Below are 21,928 nucleotides of genomic sequence, written 5' to 3' on the forward strand. Positions count from 1 at the left end.
ATTTTAGCAGAATTATAGTTTACTGTAACTTGACCATATTTGCGGCAGTCGTTAACTTAACATTTAAGTATGCATTGACGTGATTTGGATCAAACTCATTGCCTAAATGTGTGCATTACAAGCTGAGGAACAAAAACGTGTCCTTTTTTGGCACAATCTCACCCCGGCAGATATATATATATATATATATATATATATATATATATATATATATATATATATATATATATATATATATATATATATATATATATATATATATATATATATATATATATAATAATATATATATATATATATATATATATATATATATATATATATATATATATATATATATATATATATATATATATATATATATATATATATATATATATATATATATATATATATATATATATATATATATATATATATATATATATATATATATATATATATATATATATATATATATATATATATATATATATATATATATATATATATATATATATATATATATATATATATATATATATATATATATATATATATATATATATATATATATATTAAACTTGTTGATTCAGCAAATTTCATGTGTAACTCATAAATTTGGAAATTTGTTAATAAAAAAAAACACAGTCTCAATGCGCTTGTTTTCTGAGGTGTTTTTCTTTATACTGGCACAAGTGTCTTCAAATATTTTTTTATTGGTTTACTTTGCGATTCAATCTGTAAACCTAAAACTGAAATCAACAACTGTTCCGCTTATGACAACACAGTATCAACCGAAGTTCATATACCAATGAAACTTTATGCTTGCATGTGTTTTGCCGGCATTCGAAAAACAAGAATTCGGGCTAGCCATGCCGCTTTAGTCGTATTACACTACTTTCAGCCAAATATAACATTATGAAGCGTACAGTATTGGTAATTGACGTCAATGTAGTTGTGTGGAGATATCGACTAATCACAATGTATTATAAATATCAACTTGTCGAAAAGAGACAAATAACGACAAGAAACATTCATGTGCGTTTTACCAAATATATGAGAACCTTGGTTCCGTGTTTTAGCACACTCACATTTACTATACTGCGAATAGCTGCATTGCATTCCACATGCTGGTACTCGTAATCAAGCGCTCCCAGAAATGGCAGAACACTAATACAGTAACCGGAGTATAGCTGGTATGTGTGAGGTTTTCGTGGGAAAGAGATAAAATGATGTGCTTGGTATGTGTACTAAATTAAAAAATCTCCCATAGGACATTTTTCATTTCAATCGGCCATATAAATAATTGTATATAGCTATCACATTTTGTATAGGAATAGGCGGAGTTATTGCGTGCGCAATTTTCAGCTCATACAATCTTCTTCAAGAAAGAGCAGGTAAGCAGGAGAGTGTTGTACTTTGTGGGATAGGAAAAGTAACCATAAAAAGAGGCGGGCTCATAAATTTTGTTTCTGCTTCTCATATATTCCGCCGCGGTAGATGAATGTTGATTGACAAGACAGTGTATATTTGCCTTCGAAACGCGTACGACGTGTTTACGAACGTCGCTCTCACTCTTTATATATTCAGAAAAAATAAACATAAAATAAAATAAAACGATAACAGTATACCAATAATTATTCAAATTCGTATTCGTAAGTCATTTATTACCACACATCGGTAAATTTACACAAATATAAACTGCTATTAAAAATTTATACCTATCCGTCGCTATTAAGGACAGCAGCAACCAAGTATTTTCTCGATTATGGATGAATAAATCGCCTATCTGGAAAGTTTGATGGATTAGAATGTGATCGGTTGTGTGCAAAGAACTTACGGTAGTTATCATAACATGATTGCAGAAATAATAGCTGTAGAGAAGAAACGCAAAAGTTTGTGTTAATTTCCGCGGACACCTGTGCAGTTGTATGCAACATATAATGATTTTGCATTCCCGGTGATGATCCAGAAAAGGCTGTGCTTGTTGCAAATCTGGTAGATTTTATTATCCTTTTGGTAAACTTGATGCGCGATCTGATCTAGTGCAGCACCACAAGAGAAGAGCAATGAAATAAGCGAGAGCGATATAAAAAAGCATGCTGAGTAATGCATTGGTCCTCGTCACACTGCACCGTACCTTCACGCTCACATTCTCGATACCGCAAGTGAAGGCTACGTTGTGAAACCTAGCCAGCGTACCGCGTGAGTGTGATAAATCATTTCTCGCTCATCGCACGCGTAACCGACGACATTGTGCAAAGTAGTAGCTCACTGAATCAAAATGCAAGTAATTGATATCCTTTTTTCGGCAGCTGAAAATCCATCTCCGCGGCAAAGGTCGTTTGTGAACTGCGTCTATTATTGATCGACCTTTATTACCAAGTTTATCGAATAATAGAACATTAGATTGTTTATTCGTCCGTGAAATCGTCGTGCAACGGGAAAATCATTGAAACGTCGCGCAAATCGCTCTGCTGAGTATTACATTGAAACTGTGATTATAGTTTTAAAATAAGTGTGAAGTATTGTTTACGATATACGTAATATGAAAAAGTATAGTCATCTTGAAAGATTTGGCTCGGCCAATGTGCACACGTGCTAAAGTGGATCAGAAAATTATCATTAATCAAGTTCTTAGAAGAACGTTGAACCTGAGCATGAAAGGAAAAAGAGTGTGATTGAATTGAAGCGCAAACTGCTTCTGTAGTTCTAAGTTGGCTAGCCGTGAGATTATTTCAATGTTTTCGTCTAGAGAAATCCACGATTCCTTATGATTCACTACGAGCGTTTTCGGTACCACAAAAAGCACAAAAATAAGTAGTCTCGCGGTATCGACTCAACTCGCAACGGTATTGCGGACTATTGATATTAGTATAAAGACAGTGAACATTTTTTTAGTGTAATAGTGATAGTGTGTATAGTGTCAAAAAATCATAGTTTTGATTAAATCTTGGCAGTTCTGTTCGGGTAAGAGGAATTAGAACGCCGCACGTGCAAGTTGATTTGATGGCTCAACCTAGGGTACGTATCACAGAATAAAATTTTCAAAATCGGTTCACGATGCGAAATCATCCAAAACAGTACCTGTTGTATTTCATAAGAACACATCGATTTTTGGTATACAATTTCTGTCAACTGTATTTTCAGTTGACGAATAATAAAAGTTGGAATGTTATTTGCGGAGGTAAAAACTGGTTTTTCTGCGGGGGAAATGAGTTCAATTTGAAACATTGTTTTACAATTTACCATGCAAAAAATTAAGATCTAGAATGAGTAATTCACAATTGCAAAACTGAATCGTTACATTTATGCGAGCGAAACAGACACATTTTTACATTTTATTGAGGTTTAATGTATATTATTTTATTTTTCATAGTTGAACAGTAAGCTTAATGTGGAGGTGGTTGAGTAAGAAGCAATCATTGAAGTTATGCCACCTTTCGAGTCTATGGTAGCACCAGTAGAAAAAAATATTTTGAAATTATTTACTTGTAATAAAGTAAATAAAAAAATACCAAAATTGTCTTGTAGGATGAAATCAGTTTTAAAACTACCATAAGCCATGAATATTTTTAGAGCCATTAGTTTAGTATGAAGTATTTTATTTCCAGCTTTCAATTCGATCACATACGATTATAATGGATACTAATGGATAATAATAATGGATAATAATTTATACGCTTGAAGTTAGCTCCCCAGCTGGCTTCAGGGTCTAATGTCAGTTTTGGAAGCCAGTCATTGTATTCCTAACAAATGTGGATCGACGGAAACGACTTGTAACTTTTCAATTGTCAAGTACAGTAACAGTTGACTACGAAGTTTTTATTCTTATTTTTGAATATCAAAAGTTCATCAATTAACAATAAACTGCCTAAATAATTTCAGATATTACTGAGATGCAGGTACATCATTCAGGTGGTTTTTAAAGCGCGTACACTTTGTTCTGAAACCTAGATTTTGAAAAAAAAATTTTTTTGCAGAAATGAGCAAATACCTCAAACGAAAAACTTGATCCGCTTAATTATTGTTTTCAATCAAAGTCTCATGCTGCGACTGACAAGGCAGAGGTTCTCGTTAATCTCTATTATTTAAAAATGCAAATCCAATTTTGCTGTTCCAGAAAGAAACACCATGAACAGAAAAAGCAAGAGCAAAGAAATTGAGGAATGTCTGATGCTGTTGGACTTGGCGGAGCATTAAATCCCTTTTCGTTTTGCTCCTTTTGGTTCTGATTGCCTTTTGTATAACACAGTGCGAATCCCTGTATGTGTTACGAACAAATGAGCAAAAATATTTTTTCGGTTTGTTTTACGTTTGAACCTCTGGGAAAGGATCAGGAAATCGAAAGATAAAATTACCTTTGTACGTACGCATCAAGGTGTTCTTGTTACCTCTGGTCCCTTTCGGTTGTGTTGTTTAGCTCAGAACCATAGTTTTGATTTGGTATTTCGGTGTGCTTTTACAGCTCGATAACTACTTCTGGATTCTACCAGTGGTGGCTTTCTGAGCCTAATAAAGGAACAAAATGTGCACGTTAGATTTTCCTGAAAACCTTCAAATAAATATCGCCCTGCACTTTCAGATATGTTGGAGTAAAGCAGAACGTAGAAAACTGAATGTATTGTGAAGAATTACTTATAGGGTGACATTATTGGTCTGTCAGGTAAAAATTGGTTTGTTATGGGTGTTAGACGGGCTGTAGCAACACTATTCCATTCTCAGGGCGATAACGCAGTATTACCAGAAAATGATAATTTATGTTTGGCCAAAAAAAAAATCATAACCAATATTTCAGATAGTAATACAGTCGAATCCCTCTATTACGACAATTTATATAGCGACAAATCTCTCTATAGCGACATTCTCAATGGTCCTCCTGCTTTATAAACATAAAAAATAAAACATTTCATTGCGACATTTCTCTATAACGACGGTCCCTTGCGAAGTCGCTATAAAGCGATTCGACTGTAAGTAATCTAGTAATATCATGTTTTACACCAGTTGGCCGCATGGGATGAGACTTGTATAACCAACCAATCGTCTTGTAGAGTAATTTTTATAATGCTATATTATAAGATTATAATATATATATTGTAATATATAATATTATAATATATTATAATGCTAAGATTGTTTGCCTTTTGATTAAACCTAGGGTAAGGAACGGCTTAAGCAGTAGCGCCTATTTTGATCAGTCGCAGAAAACAGGCCTCCTGCTTTTTGATCAAAATCGACAATTTCAATGATGGAAACGAAAATTTTGATTGTCTAGCTGGCTTACGAATATAAAAAAAACCGTTAATCACAAAGAAATATGTGAACAAACATCATTTGAAACAAATCGACCTATATTGCAGCCATTCAGGAGCCATTTCGGGTGCTGCAAAAAACGCCTGCAAAACAGATGGAAACTGCTTAAAATAGGTTTGTGATGATTGGAATAGTGTCCCTCGATTGGTAACTTTAATTAATTATTTTTAAAGTTTGCTAACCTAGTTTTACAATCTGAAAACAAGTTCTGACAGACAAAACGATAGAGAACATATTGATATACTACTGTTTGAATTTCACCCAACACATTTCGAGTATTTCGTCTGAATACACAGGCGGTTCCTTAAGCTGCTTAGAATATGTTCCCTACCCTATCTGTATTGATCGAAAAATAAATAAAATATTTGGCATAATCAATGAAAAGTTGGCTGGGCTCACTAATGAGGTAAATTCATGTCAATTAAGTTCTCATTTTGAAACCACTCGCAAATCATTTATTATTTTTCAGATTTAGTAAAATTGACTTTTCGACTAAAGTGAATGGAGCACTCAAAAGAGTGGGGAAAAGGTGACTAAAGAACTACATTGTATTTTCACGTAAGCTATGAGGATTCAATACAAACTGTAACAGCAAGCAGCTATTTTATTCTAGTTTTCAAATACACTCTTGCGACGGGTCAAGTATTTTATCCATCCAAAAAATTTTGCTTGCACTCACTCGGAACTATCAGCAATACTTGGTGACAGAAGCAAATAAAGTTGTTCATGTAAAGCTTCTACTGGCAATTAGAAAAATTCTCAAAAATATTCTCACTAATGGTAAACCCACGTTATGATTCTACCTGAAGTGGTCAGTTGTTATTGCTAGTGTTTGAAATCGGAACGAAAAGAACCATTTTTGTGTAGAAACCAAAGATGAAGTCTCATGTGCATGCTAGAAACTTTCTATTTACTATCAGAACAATGAAAACTTTGCTGTAAAATTTTACTAATATAGCAATTTGTTACTTCAATTTTGTTTGCTTGTCTTTTGTATTATTAAACTAACTAAGAGTAAAAACTGGTTCACTTTTCAAAAACTGGTTTCACTGGTTTCATTACAGCCAGTATTTAAACTCAAATAACTGTAGAATTCTACCTCTGCTATGACGATTAGTTTTGTAAAAACTTGTTGATATACCCAGCAATAATACTTATTAGGAGAAACCCGTTTTGGCTTCTCTGTGCATTACACACAATACTAATGTTTTCATGACGATCATTTTTACTATTCATCTCGTTGAACGGTGAAGGTTGCAGTATGATCAATTTAATTTATTTTAAATTATGTGTACTTGTACCTAAAATCTATAAATGCCGCAGAGCCGTTTCTAAATAAAGTAACGCAAAATGGAGGAATTTTAATAACTCTGTTGTAATAGCTTGAACGAGTTTAATCGGTAGGATTTTAGGTGTTGACAATATTATATTCATACACTAGAATTTAAAGAGACGAAGTCGACTCCTCGTGAGCCTTTTTAAACAAAAAATGTCACGATCGGGTGGTCTAAGAGATAGTTCCTACTATTTTTGTAAACATATCTTGTGTGATAGCCTGTATCAGTCTAAAACTAACTTAAGGGTTAATATTAAACGCTGATAAAAGAACATTAGTTTAAATGTAAACTAAATTATAAATTTAGTAAAGCGGGTAATGCATGTTGTTTGCGAAAATGCGAAAATGAAGGGGAATAGAAGGTGTGACTTTACACTTGGAAAAAATTTCCCTCGTCCAGACGGGATTGCGAAATCGTGCCCGCTTTACTAAACTTAAAATGTAATTCATATGTCAAAAATGAAATTAGTTCTTAAAGTAAACTGAATTATGTTTTTCACTACTAATTGTTAATAGTTTATCATTTAACTTAAAGGTTAGCGTAAATAGCGTTTATTGATTTTTTTCATTCGTTCAGCGCTCTTTTCAATGATTTGATGAGTCATGGAAACAGTAAAAAGATATTTGGTGCTCATTTATGCCAAGGATTTTTTATTGCTTGTCAGGAAACCGCCGGTAACCGTGCATAGTGGAGCGCGAAGAAGATAACCAAAATGAGAAAAATCACTTATACGCTCACGATGTGGGTCTTGTCGAGAAAGAGTGTTGCTTGGGTTTCTTTTTCAGTTTATGTGCCGCATCGTTGAACACTGTTTTGTAAAAACGCAACCCGATCATCGCACTAAAAATTGCTTGACCAGCTTTGATCCGCAGATAGTAAAATGGGTTACAAACATAATATGAAAAATTTGTTGCACTCTCCTACTATTGAATTGTAGCATATCATTTAAATGTATGTACTAGCCTACAGAACAAATGTTTCCCTTTTAAATAATGTTCTAATTTCAGATAAATTGCGAAAGAAACGTAGTGAAGGAGAATACTTTGGATGTAAAAATAAAAATGGGGAGATATGCTTTTGACATACAAGTGAAAACCGTTTTTTCTACGCTCGTTTATGTCAAAATTTAAGTCCAAAAGTATTTCGTTTCCAAGGAACATCAGATTTCTCGTAGTATATACTTTTCGTCGGTTTAATTTCGCCATATATTAATGCCCATCATTGTCGCCCGGGACGGCGACTCCACCCAAAACCTATTACATTATGCCGAATATTTGCTCATAGCTTAAACTGCAGCAAAACCTCTTTGCTAATTTTGTAGTAAATATATTTGTTGTTTTATCTCCCAGACGGTCTCGAGGTACGACGCTGGCCTAACAAGCCAGTCGTCGTGAGTTCGAGTCTCGGCTCGGGAGAAACTTTTAGTGTCAGTAGGATCGTAGCGCTAGCCCCGCAATTGTCCTGTACACTGAACAGTTGGCTGCGAAGTCTGTGTGTCACTAGGAAATTTTATTTCTTTGATTTGTTTGATGTACGGTATATATATATATATATATATATATATATATATATATATATATATATATATATATATATATATATATATATATATATATATATATATATATATATATATATATATATATATATATATATATATATATATATATATATATAACTCAAAGTATTTTTAGAAAACTAGCAGCAATATTCAACAAATAACAATTATGATTATTATGGTTTGATGAATGATTTACTTATATAAAACAATCAATGGCATTTAAGTTTCTTGTAAGTATCTCTGAAAAATTTTATATTTCAGCAAAAGCGCTTAATCGACTAAATTGTGAGCCATACTGAAACACCGTGTATGAATTCCAAAATGGCTGTATACTAAAGTTGATTAATGATCTTTTTTCGGCTGCGTTGTCTGGTCTCCCCTCGTGCTATTTATATGAGTTGCATTTCAGTTTGGGTTTCTTCTCTCTATCTTTGTACACATTTTTTATGCTATGAAATCAACGGGAGTGAAGGTGTCTACCACAGATTAATGTTTTACTTTTTTAAATCTTTGCTTGTCGTTATGGTTTTGGAAAATAATACTATTCTTTTGTAATGTAAGCGGTAAACTACAAAATTTTTGAAATTATTTAAAATCTTGAATTTATAAGTCATAGCAATGCATGTTCAAAAACAACCTATCAAAAATGCATAAGAAAAAAAAAATACAAGCAATTATGTCACAAAGTAATCAAAAGCAAAGCCTTTGTGCTACATTCCGATTCAGATTTATTATGCAAAAGCTTCGCAGCCAACTATTTTGAGACTTTTGCTACGATGATTGGCTTTTTAGGCCAGCATCGTATCTCGAGACCAACTGGATATAGCGATCACAATGTAATTACTGTACATAATAAACATATTTGGAGACATGGTTGGTATTGAATGAGGTTTTTTTTTACCGTGATTAAATGTTCAGCTCTACTTAGGACTGCACTTTACCCTAGAGCAAGGCGAATCGTTTCGCGACGCTATTTGCGCTTACTATGTTATTAGGCTAAAGCGGACATTACACGAAGCAAATATTTTGTAAATTTCGGAACTTATTTGCACAATATTTTCTTTGGGCAAAAATATTTGTTACGCTATTACACTATGCCGAATATTTGCTCATAGTTCTGTTAGCCTCAACTGCAACAAAACCACTTTACTAATTTTGTAGTAAATATATTTGTTGTTTTACACGATATGAATTATTTTGCAGGAAATAAACTTCGTAACAAATATAGTAAATCTAGTTTTCATTTGCATATCTTGTGTGTCACTAGGAAATTTTATTTCTTTGATTTGTTTGATGTACGGTACTGTCCCGACAGTTCTATACTGAATGTTTTCTTGGAAAATCGTTTTTGATTGGCTTTTTGGTCATTGACTTGTCAAAGTATGGGATGGGGAAACCGGCTCTTTTCGAAGAGCTGCTCTGAACCGCTTATTCAACTCTGCGAATCGGATCATTTGAACGACTTATGGTTTACAATTATTTGCTCGCAAATTTGCCTGATTATGATATTTCGGTAAACTTCGGTTTGGTTTGTCATCAGTTTTGGTGCGTTCGAGGAACCATGGTTCATTTACGAAAGCGCGTTCACTCTTTCTTATAAATCAGCTTATTTAACCGATTCGTGAGCCGTTCGCCCACGCCAGGCAATCATATATCCTTCGGGAACGACGAGAATCAGTAGCGTCGTCAGATTCGGAGTTATTTCCACTTCTTCGAAAGGAAGAAAATAAAATGCCCATTTTACATAAAAATATGCGCATAAACAACGTTAGTTTTCACACAATTGTGCAGTGTGTATCTTCATTAATTAAAGAGCAGGATTCTATATAGTTTTTTCAGCATCAATTATAAGAAAACATTATTTGAACGAAGAATGACTTGCAAGTTTAATTTTAATATTCTCTCGTTGAATGGAACCTTCAAAGCACTGGCAAGTCTGCGTCGTGAAGAATCCAAACATTTGACTGGAAGAGACACACTCTGAATTCCATTTGCTGCATTTTGCTCATATAAAATTTTATTATGAACAAAGAAAAAATTCAAGCAAATGTTCGCTTATTGGCGGATTCACTAGCAAAGAACGGCATTATACGAAGCAAATATTTACTTAGTTTTTTGTTTGGCAAATACCGTTTTGATTCAAACTTAGAACAGTCTCAAACTTCGAACAATTCACAATAAGAATCGAATTATTAGAGCTAGTTTAATAAGAAGCAATATTATCATACACCATTACGTTCCTTGGAATGTCCTTCACCCAGTGATGTATGGTACTTTACTGTAGGGCCACTTCCGGAGAATCAGCAGGCGTTGAAAAACGTGACAGTCAGTATACAGACGGTTTGCCTATCTATCTCTTAGCGATTACGTTGGAGTGTTCGGAGTTTGAATCAAAGCCGATTTCTAAATTCTCCTTGTTTTCGTGTACAAAATGTGTTCAAATCTGTATAAATAGCACTTAATTGCAACAATAATAAAATAACCAACATGCTAAACCTTTAACATCGATGAGAAAGTGAGAAAGTTCATTTTTTGTTGATTTTTTAGTGCAAGAAGTTACATCATGGCTTAAGTGTTCGAAATTTGATGCATTACGGTATATATTTTTGCAAATAATTGGAGCAAATATATTGATATTAGATGGGCAACCAAATATTGTCCATTATTTCAAGCAAATATTTGCTTCGTGTAATATCCGCCTAACTGTATAGATTAACTTCAAACTTGTCATTGTGATACACGTTCAAAGGATTATTCTTCCTAGCAATTTTGGTTACTGATTTGCAGAAAGCATTTTGAATAGTGCTATAAAATAGAATGCAGAATTAAATCATCAAATTACGTAACCAGAGTTTCTACTCACTAGCATGCAGTACTAGCACGCATAAACTGAGTCAAACTCTATAGATACAAAACAAAAAATAACACCCATGCCATTGTCAGTTCAACAATCCCATTTTACCTGTGTCGTTTTCGCTTTGTTTGTATATAAGGGAAGGGTTCTTTAGATGGCTTCTCATGTTTTTTCACTCATTTTAGTTGAATCGCTATCTTGCATTTTCTTCACTAATTATACACGATTTCAATTTTTATTTCATAGTTCCGCTTGGATTATGGAGGTTTTTCTTTTCGTTTTGTGTTGAGTCTGTGTCAAGCTATATGTAAAGTTGTGAGACAGTTAGTCAGTATACCATCATGAGAATTGAGAAAAACCACGGAGATAATAAATAAAATAAAATAAAATGGCCTTTTTGGGAAGTTTCATGCTGCTATACACACACTATTAGTAAGGTTTTTTTTGTCAATGAGAATAGTTGTTTACGAGTAGATCTGATATAGATGGTTTCGCTGTTTAATATATATATATATATATATATATATTATATATATATATATATATATATATATATATATATATATATATATATATATATATATATATATATATATATATATATATATATATATATATATATCAGATGACGAAAGCATTTCTAGGATCTAAACGGTTTTGTTTGATCGGTAAAAAATCGTTCGATCTGTAAACTATTTTTGGTTAGTTTAAAATGTGTAGTTTTTGTATGAATCATTTTCTATTAGTAAAAAGTGATTATTATGAGATATTATAGTTTTGTGTTTTTTTCCTAAGAGAAGTTTTTTGTCTCATTGTGTAAATATTTTCTGGATGGGAAAATTACTGTCTACAGCTTTGCTGGAGACGTTATACCAATAAATCTCCGTGATCGAACAACCATCAATGTTTAGCTGATCTGTTGTAGTTTTCATTGAAAAAAAATAGATTTTTAAAAATGAGTTTTTTCAGACAATCATATGGACGCAAAAATTAGTTCCACAGATCAATCAGAAAAAAACTGGACCAGTCCATATAAGCACTGATGATGATTGTATGTAGCAATCGAAATACGTATTTGTACGGACTAGTAATATTTTCATTATTTACTTCTCAAATTTTCTCAAAGTTTAATTTTTTTATTTCTCGAATGTGTTATGGTGACATGATACTCACTTTGAGGGAAACCGAAAACATCTTTGCGCTTTCACGAGAAATCACTGGGATGTTGGATAAAAGAATTGAGTTTGCATCATGATTCGTTTCTGTAAACAGTGCCCTGAAATAGAAGTCACAGGCATCTATGACGTCGACATGGGCGATAACAGTGGCAACATGAAGGACCATAAAACCTTTCTTTCAGCGGTTATTGAGCTTATAGAAAACCGAGAAAACTTAAAAACGTGATTAAACATAACCGTTCATTTTTCGCACACGTGCAAAAAGCGAAACTTGTCAAAATCTAAAAAGGTCTGCAATTGTAATAAATATCGACAATCGCAATTCTACATGCAGATGAACCTTAACATTTTACACATGAAATAACGCTGCTACGGGTGTACTTTCTTTGTATTCATTGTGTTTGAAATTACCAATTATTAGACCAGGGGAATAAGATGTGCAGATTTTTGAATCCGTTGGGCAAATTTTTATAGAATTACAGCTTTAAATTTTCATTCAGGATCTTATTTTGAAAAATGCTATATCGTGCTTGAAAATAGAATGTTCTTGAACACTTGGAATACTAGCTTTTTTGGTTACTGACACGGAACTTTTTCGATTAGTTATAACTAGCGAAATATGCCAAAAAAAAAGTATGCATAGACTTTTATTCTAGATTTCAACGAAGGAATATTCCCAAAAATCGGAGGAAAATAAGGTATCAATCAGCAAGAAACTGTCAATATTGGTTACTCAGTTTCAGCAATATTGCCCCTTTTTCAACCCTAGAAAGAAAGTCTGCGTCAATTTGACTCCTCACTTTTAGTGACATTGCCCTCTTCGTTTGAAACAGTGCGAAAACCTTCTCGTTTTTTTTTTCAATTGAATTCTGGTATTTGTTATGTGGCAATGTTTTGAACAGCATAATGTTCATATCAAATTATGAAATTATTAAATTTTAAACAAAAACTTGCTTTTTAAATGATTTAAAATTCATGCATCAGTTTCACGTCAAAATCATGTTATCTTTCTTATTTTTCTTTCGTAATGAAAAATAAAAAAAAAATTTAACAACTAGATTCTGACATCTGCAAAGCCTGTATTATTCTTGATATGCCAGAATGATAAAAAGTACAGAATTATATCAAATTCTGTTATCATACACTTGAATGTTCAAAAGTGTGTTTTTTCAAAGCATATTTATAACAAAATTTGTTATTCAATTAACAAAAAATTGTACATTCTAATTAATTCTTATCTTTTTCTGCCAAAAACCTTACAAAACTTGCTATAATTTGTAATGATCAGTAGGCAGTTTTGACATTTCAACTATTAACGAGACCAAGTTTAGAGCAGAAGTTGATACACAAAGTTCGTAACAAAATATCAAGATTTGTTATAATCCTGATATTTTTGTCTGATCGGTCGAAGCTTTAGACCAGGGGTTATTAACACTTTCCCGGCGGAGAGAAATCAGATTTTACCCTGAAAATTACCTGCAAACTTTTATTTCTCAGCAACTACATGCACAATTGACTCGAACTGTATTGAATATTGTAGATCGATCTGTTTTCTAACCGTATTAAATAGTTTCATCGTTTAAAACTACAAGTATAACAAGTATACCGTCCAGATGGTCTCGAGGTACGATGCAGGCCTAACAAGCCAGTCGTCGTAGGTTCGAGTCTCGGCTCGGGAGAGACTGTTAGTGTCAGTAGGATCGTAGCGCTAGCCCCGCAATTGTCCTGTACACTAAATAGTTGGCTGCGAAGTCTGTGTATAACAAACAGAAGGTCAAGTTCCGAATCGGAATGTAGCACCAAGGCTTTGCTTATAACAAGTATTATATATATATATATATATATATATATATATATATATATATATATATATATATATATATATATATATATAAATATATATATATAATATTATATATATATATAGTAATATATATATATATATATATGATATATATATATATATATATATATATATATATATATATATATATATATATATATATATATATATATATATATATATATATATATATATATATATATATATATATATATATATATATATTATATATATATATATATATATATATATATATATATATATATATATATATATATATATATATATATATATATATATATATATATATATATATTGCCCGAAACTTCACCGTTAATCTTATTTCGGCCTCCAGGACGTTGCATGAAATCATTAACACTCATACATAATCACAAGGCCGAGCCGCCAGCATATGCTGTTAAGGAAACCATACTAAAATGCCATTTGCGAGATATATTGGCAGCCCGGATTCATCACAAGTATTGCGTCGCGTCGAAGGGTGGTCAGCAGTTAGATGTTGACGAAAAAAGAATGTCAGTGAACAGTCGTTATAGGCATAATTGTTATGATCCGTCGGGCTCACTGTTTGCATAAGACAACTATGTGTTAATGAAATACAGTGCTAAAAGTGTTGCGGTTCTCCATACACATGTGTAGGCGAATAACCAATCAGACGTACGCCGAAAATATACTTCTATGTGAGCTGGAAATGTGATCTTTGGGCCAGAAGCCCCGCCAAACTTTCACGTGTTTGCATAACTGTTTCCGCATTTGAAAGCATTTTGTACGTACCCAAAATCAGCAGGCTATTGAAAAAAGCTTAACAGTCAAAACAATGAGCAACGTTCAAGTAACTTTATTGTTTCCGATCGATAATTCAGGAAAATGTTAATGATGGCCGCCTAAAGGCCGAAAATAGGTGTTTTACCTTTCTTGACAAGTAGGTTTACAATTTTCCTACAATTATAATCACTTAACTGCGGAAAAAATTACAATCTTCCAACGAAATAAAACCAAAAAATATATGTAATAGTGTTGATATGTCACCCTTTGTGGCAGCACACACAATAAAAATTCTGAATAAATATTAGTCTTTTACTTTATATATAATATTAAGTCACACAGGTATTCTTCGTTATAACGTAACTTATTTCAACTCGCCACGTTATATCACATTTACGTTATATCGAATATTTTCATAGATTACTGGTCACCCAAGTATTTTTAGAAGCTTTGTAGTACCGTCGTGCGGGGCCTCATTTGACACTTTTTACACGTTTTTCAACTTCAGGTAATTGTAACTCCCATTATAGTTAATGGAACTCAATGATTCTTAGCCATATTTAACGCGGATATGTACACAACAGTCACGAATTATTTCATTTGAATTCGTTGAGAAATAAAAAAAAAGTTCATATAGCTATTAAGAAGTTGCTTCCGACTGTGGAATACTTTGTAAAATTTAAGAAATCGATAGGACTTTACACCAAACTACATTTTTTTAACTTAATCATATTTCGTTTTTTTAAAGGGGAGATTTGTTAGTAGCTTAAGTATTTATGTTAAATATTGATAAGTAATTAGTATGTGTGTCCAATCACAAATGGTGACTTCTCAACACTGTTAGAAATTTGTAATTTCAATTGTTTGGATTTGTTTGCTTTCGCAATTAGGACTTATCGTTCGTGGGGATTTAAACCTACTTGTCAGAAAATGATATTTCTTTTTAAAAGTTATAATATAAGGGCCTATTTTATGCAAATTTTTTGGTTTTCTTTAGTGTGACTGTGAATTTTTTTTCGAAAACGAGTTTTTTGCATAAACTGCATCTACTCAAGAAGCTTAAGTTGGGAAATTAAGAAAATTTCGAAAAATCGAACTTTAAAGCTAATTTAAACTTTGTTAAAATTTCGTTCGAAACAGAATGGTCATTCTGTTTCGGAACAGAGTGGTCTATGTACATAAATCGGTGTAATACTGTCATGTAACACGTGACATGTAGCATATTACATGTGATAAGTAACATGTCATTTGCTCTGTATATGTCATACGTGATATGTAACATGTTACACGTAATGTAACACGAAAAATGTAACATGTGAAATATTATGTAATATGTAACATGTTGTGTTACATGTAATGTTACACTGACATCTTACATGTGACATGCTATATGTATCATATAACATGTGACACTCAGGGTTGATATTTGTTGACACTCTTGAGTGAAAGTGAAAAAAAAACATCCAAAAACGTTATTTTTTTACAATCCTTTCAGAGTTCTCCCTTCCCGCTTTTTGCATGGAAGTGAACTGTCAAAACACCTCATTATATTTCATGCGATGGAAGCAAGACAACAAAATCAGTTTATCAGTTAACGAAGATTGTCAAGGCATCGGTCAGTGTCAGTGAAAAAGTGTTTCGGTAAGGTTCATTTTGGTTGAGTGGACTGTTTGTTTTTTTTTTTGCTTTGAAGTGAAGATCATTTGGTTGGATTTGTTGTCAAATTTTATTCCGTAACCGTGAACGATGCGCGCGATTTATTTCATCTGAGTATGACAGCACGTTAATAGGACGAAAATCTAGTGTATCTGAAAGAGTGCTGCGATCATTGGAAGTGAAAATTGAAAATGATTGGCTGTTATTTTCGAAGAATTTTGCTGGGGAAAATGACTTTTATCAGCACTGGTGACACTAGCCATTTTATACAAGTTACCGTCATTTTCTTTGTCATTTACCAGGTTTGTGTACATAGACCACTCTGTTCCGAAACGATTCGCGGATTCCAGTGACTATATGTATAAATTCAAAGTGGTCTATGTACATTGATTAGATAAAATCACTTATTTCGTAAAGAAACTGTTAATTTTATTTATTCCCATGTTGAACCTTTTACCCGAACCATAACCTTTATATTAGGACATTTTGTTTAAAGAATCCATTGAACAGAATTTTATTCAGAGATTTTTCGAAGATTACTTTTCCTGAAAAATTTGCCCGATGGCGCATAGACCACTCTGTTCCGCAACGGCTCATATTATGGCTTTCGTCCATTATGGCCAACGTACTGTAAGGCAATTATGTGCATGCTAATCATACGTTTGGCAACCATAATTTGGCGATCGTATTTATGGCTGTTGTCTTGTCCCTGTACCTCTGTATTCGAATTGGAATAATGATCGAGTTGAAAGTTAAAAAAAGAACAAATGCTTTGACCACCTCTTACTGTTCACGCTATTGCAATTGATGAAAATTTAGGTCCTTTAAAGACGAAGTTTTCACGAATTTGTAGATTAATGAAATGAAGAAAAAAATTGTTATTGAAATTAATTTTTCTCATCCACAGTATGATGATGGCCTGCATGGCTATGGAATGGACAGTGGAGCAGCGGCGATGTACGACCCACACGCTGGACATAGGCCGCCAGGGTTATCTGGCTTACCTCCACATCACTCACCTCATATGAACCATGCAGCGGCTGCATCAGTCGGTATGCATGGTTATCATGGAACCTCTAGTCATGTATCACCAGCCACAAGTCACATGGGTGCAGTGCAACCAGATGTGCATAAACGTGATAAAGAAGCTATTTATGGGTAAGTTATAGGCATTCTTAATCGTTTAACAGTAGTAATTGAGGACAACCCACAAAAAAATTAAACGTGTTGAACGCTTTCTTAAATATCTACACTCTTTGCTCAGTTGTTCCATGGATATTAGACTACAGTTCACAAGCACATTAAAAAACCATAAATCATTCTTTTATGTATCGAATTCCCCGCAAGAAACAAACAACAGCTATCTTAATTATAACCTAAAAAATTGTAAAAATTTATAAAATTACAGGTTTTTTAAGTGCTGAGGATACGCTTAAATTAAATACTTCCTTTGGTTAATCCCGAACCGAAAAACAGTGCGAGAAAACGGTCGCATACACCCCAAAAGATAATAACGATTATCCAAAAATACTATAATAACAGATATTAAATTAAAGACAACAGGCGAGATGCCGTCAGTCAGTCGTGTGTACGGAAGAATTGCGGACGTTGTGATCAATCTATTTAATTATAATTATAGGTCGAAGATTCTCTGTGCAGTTTTTTGGTTGCCTTTCGATATATATGATCATCGACCTGATGCGCTTGTAGTTATAGAAATTCTAGCTATCATCACGCTTTTCGTTGTTTTTTCTTTTATTCTTTGTCGAGCCATTAACATCTTCGTTGACCACCTGAACTTTTATAGATTACACTGGTGAACACTCCAGAAACTCAAACCGGAAAAAAAAGACTATAGCTTTTCAACCATTCCTGTAAATTTTAGTGTCTCTAGTCACTAAGTTTCTTTTAGAGACTTGAATAAGTTTTCTCGTAAACATAAAGTTGAACCGACGAACCCGGCGAGCAATTACTATGCGAACTCTCACGTAAGTTGACGCGATTTGGTAACGGCTAGAGGCACCAAGATTCATACGAATGGTTGAAAAGCCGGTTTGAACTTGTGGAATGCATTTTTTTTTTCATGTTGTAGTCCAGTGTTTTTTTCAGGTTTTGTTACGCGGTTTTTTATACGCGGATTTTTTTACGAGGTTTTTTTACGCGGATTTTTTAATTAACGCGGTGTATTTACGCAGATTTTTGAATTAACGCGGTTTTTTACGCAGATTTCTAATTACCGCGTTTTTTTTGAGCGATACCACGCTAATTTAAAAAAAATGTCGCGAATTTTCGAATTGACGTGAGTTTGGAACCAAAAACGTGTAAGTGTTTATTTAGTGAAAGATTTAGTCAAAAAAAAAACCTCCACCCTCCGAAAGATCCGGAATGACCATCAAAGAGGACAATTTTAAATACTGGTTCTAGAGTGCCTTGGGTTTTTCTAAAGCCCTTCTTGCTGGTTTACTGTACGCGGATCTTTGAATTAACGTGGTTTGTTCAACGCGGATTTTTGAATTAACGCGGATTTTTGAATTAACGCAGTTTTTTTACTCGGATTTTCGATATAACGCCGTTTTCGAAATAACGCCGTTTTTTTTTCATTTTTCCCCCGCGTAAAAAAAACTTGACTGTATATTGAAATGATATTATCGATTTTATGCCCATATTTCCAATTTTTATCACTCAATTTCTGCAATTTTATATCAGATGCTATTAGGATTTGACAAATATGGTAATGAGCAAAAATCGTGATGCACATAAGACATAAATTAGTATTTAAAAATTAGTTAAATCAAGAGCAAGAAACCCAAACCGTGTTGAATTGAAACAGTTCTATGAATTACTTAACAACATTGTTTTAAAAAAAGAAGTTTGCTCATGCATATGGTCATATTCACGAAAAATTCCCATAAAAATCTGGATTATTTCTCATGCAACATAAAGCAAAGCAAAGCCTTGGTGCTACATTCCGATTCGGAACTTGACCTTCTGTTTGTTTATACATACACAAACTTCGCAGCCGACTGTTTAGTATACAGGACAATAGCGGGGCTAGCGCTACGATCCTACTGAAACTAACAGAGTCTCCCGAGCCGAGACTCGAACCTACGACGACTGGCTTGTTAGGCCAGCATCGTACCTCGAGACCATCTGGGGATGCAACATATTGAACACAAAATTGGACATTAGGGAAAGATCCGTTACTGGCTTTCCGACGAAGCTTTCTTATGATGCCGGAATAAGAGCGTTGTACAGCTTTCACGTCGATTTTTCGAATGCATCTCTTGATTCTACCAATCGTTGATTTTCAGTTATTTTTGCACCGAAGGATTTGAAAATCCTAAAGAAATATTCGACTGTGAGGTTGATTCGTTGGGTTGCGTATTTGAGTTACAAATGAAGTCGAATGGTTGTTCAAGAACGTGTGTGTGTTTTTTTTTGCGTAATGAGATGACATTTTATATGGCGAAAACACATACCTTTCATCGGTATGTTGTTTAGGAAGAAATGAAACTATAAGTTTGTTCAAACATTCCAAGATGCATACCTTGGTTGATAGCAAAACCGCTAGGCCTAAACCATGGTTTAGACAAGGACGAAATAGTTATTTTCTGTCCACTACTCTGGACGGTCTTTCACTACGTTCCTGGCGTATTGTTGTAGAGGTTTGTAGGAAACTATACACAGTCGAAACCGGAAGGTTTTTGCTTTTAAATTGATTTTCGGTGAACTTTTTTCCGAAATTGTACTGTTCATAGCTACGCTTCTTGCTTTCAACAGAATGCATGCCCAGGTTGAGAGATAGAATAATTTTAGAATAATTTTTGCCAGGTATTTGTTCTACGTACTCCTATGTGCAACACTGGTCTCTCGTCGTCCATCATTGCAGCGGTACACGATGCGGCTGGTGGTTAACAGTTTATTTCATAAAGATGGTTCCAGTTAATTCAAACGATCCAAAATAGGTTCTAAAAAGGCATAAATAGCGCTACATGAATGAAACATTTTTGCAACCGTATCAAAATAGAAGTTTTTTCTTATTTTTGGTGTTCACTGAACAATATCAAAAGAATTCACATCATTTCAATACACAAATTTATACAAACGTCTTAAAAACACAAATTTATGGAAGGGCAAGAACCGGCAAATGTTTAAGAATGTTTCGTTTATTCACTAAGATTTATGCAGAATCTTTTTTTGCCTTTCTCCTAGAAAGGTATAGCAATCACTGAAAAAACCAAAGGTATAAAAGTGCTCCAAAGGGTCGAATCTCGTGTATCAATCGACTTAGTTCGACGAGCAGAGCATTTTCTGTGTGTGTGTGTGTGTGTGTGTGTGTGTGTGTGTGTGTGTGTCTGTGTGTGTGTGCTTGTGTGTGCGTGTGTGTGCGTGCGTGTGTGTGTGTGCGTGCGTGTGTGTGTGCGTGTGTGATTTGAAAATCCTAAAGAAATATTCGACTGTGAGGTTGATTCGTTGGGTTGCGTATTTGAGTTACAAATGAAGTCGAATGGTTGTTCAAGAACGTGTGTGTTTTTTTTTGCGTAATGAGATGACATTTTATATGGCGAAAACACATACCTTTCATCGGTATGTTGTTTAGGAAGAAATGAAACTATAAGTTTGTTCAAACATTCCAAGATGCATACCTTGGTTGATAGCAAAACAGCTAGGCCTAAACCATGGTTTAGGCAAGGACGAAATAGTTATTTTCTGTCCACTACTCTGGACGGTCTTTCACTACGTTCCTGGCGTATTGTTGTAGAGGTTTGTAGGAAACTATACACAGTCGAAACCGGAAGGTTTTTGCTTTTAAATTGATTTTCGGTGAACTTTTTTCCGAAATTGTACTGTTCATAGCTACGCTTCTTGCTTCCAACAGAATGCATGCCCAGGTTGAGAGATAGAATAATTTTAGAATAATTTTTGCCAGGTATTTGTTCTACGTACTCCTATGTGCAACACTGGTCTCTCGTCATCCATCATCGCAGCGGTACACGATGCGGCTGGTGGTTAACAGTTTATTTCATAAAGATGGTTCCAGTTAATTCAAACGATCCAAAATAGGTTCTAAAAAGGCATAAATAGCGCAACAAGAATGAAACATTTTTGCAACCGTATCAAAATAGAATTTTTTTTTTATTTTTGGTGTTCACTGAACAATATCAAAAGAATTCACATCATTTCAATACACAAATTTATACCAACGTCTTAAAAACACAAATTTATGGAAGGGCAAGAACCGGCAAATGTTTCGTTTATTCACTAAGATTTATGCAGAATCTCTTTTTGCCTTTCTCCTAGAAAGGTATAGCAATCACTGAAAAAACCAAAGGTATAAAAGTGCTCCAAAGGGTCGAATCTCGTGTATCAATCGACTTAGTTCGACGAGCTGAGCATTTTCTGTGTGTGTGTGTGTGTGTG

General features: G+C 33.6%; 1 protein-coding gene across 1 annotated transcript in view; it reads left to right on the forward strand.

The window, feature by feature from the left end:
• Nucleotides 1-1,498: 1,498 nt before the first annotated feature.
• The window catches only part of LOC129716645 (homeobox protein homothorax), an 85,297-nt gene continuing 64,867 nt past the window's right edge, over nt 1,499-21,928 (forward strand). Inside the window, exons 1-2 of the mRNA XM_055666483.1 lie at nt 1,499-3,006; nt 17,415-17,665. Coding sequence (XP_055522458.1) covers nt 2,992-3,006; nt 17,415-17,665 — 266 coding nt within the window. The 5' untranslated portion in view covers nt 1,499-2,991. The remainder of the gene's footprint in view (nt 3,007-17,414; nt 17,666-21,928) is intronic.

This window comes from Wyeomyia smithii, chromosome 1 (genome assembly GCF_029784165.1).
Source record: "Wyeomyia smithii strain HCP4-BCI-WySm-NY-G18 chromosome 1, ASM2978416v1, whole genome shotgun sequence".
Taxonomy (NCBI): domain Eukaryota; kingdom Metazoa; phylum Arthropoda; class Insecta; order Diptera; family Culicidae; genus Wyeomyia; species Wyeomyia smithii.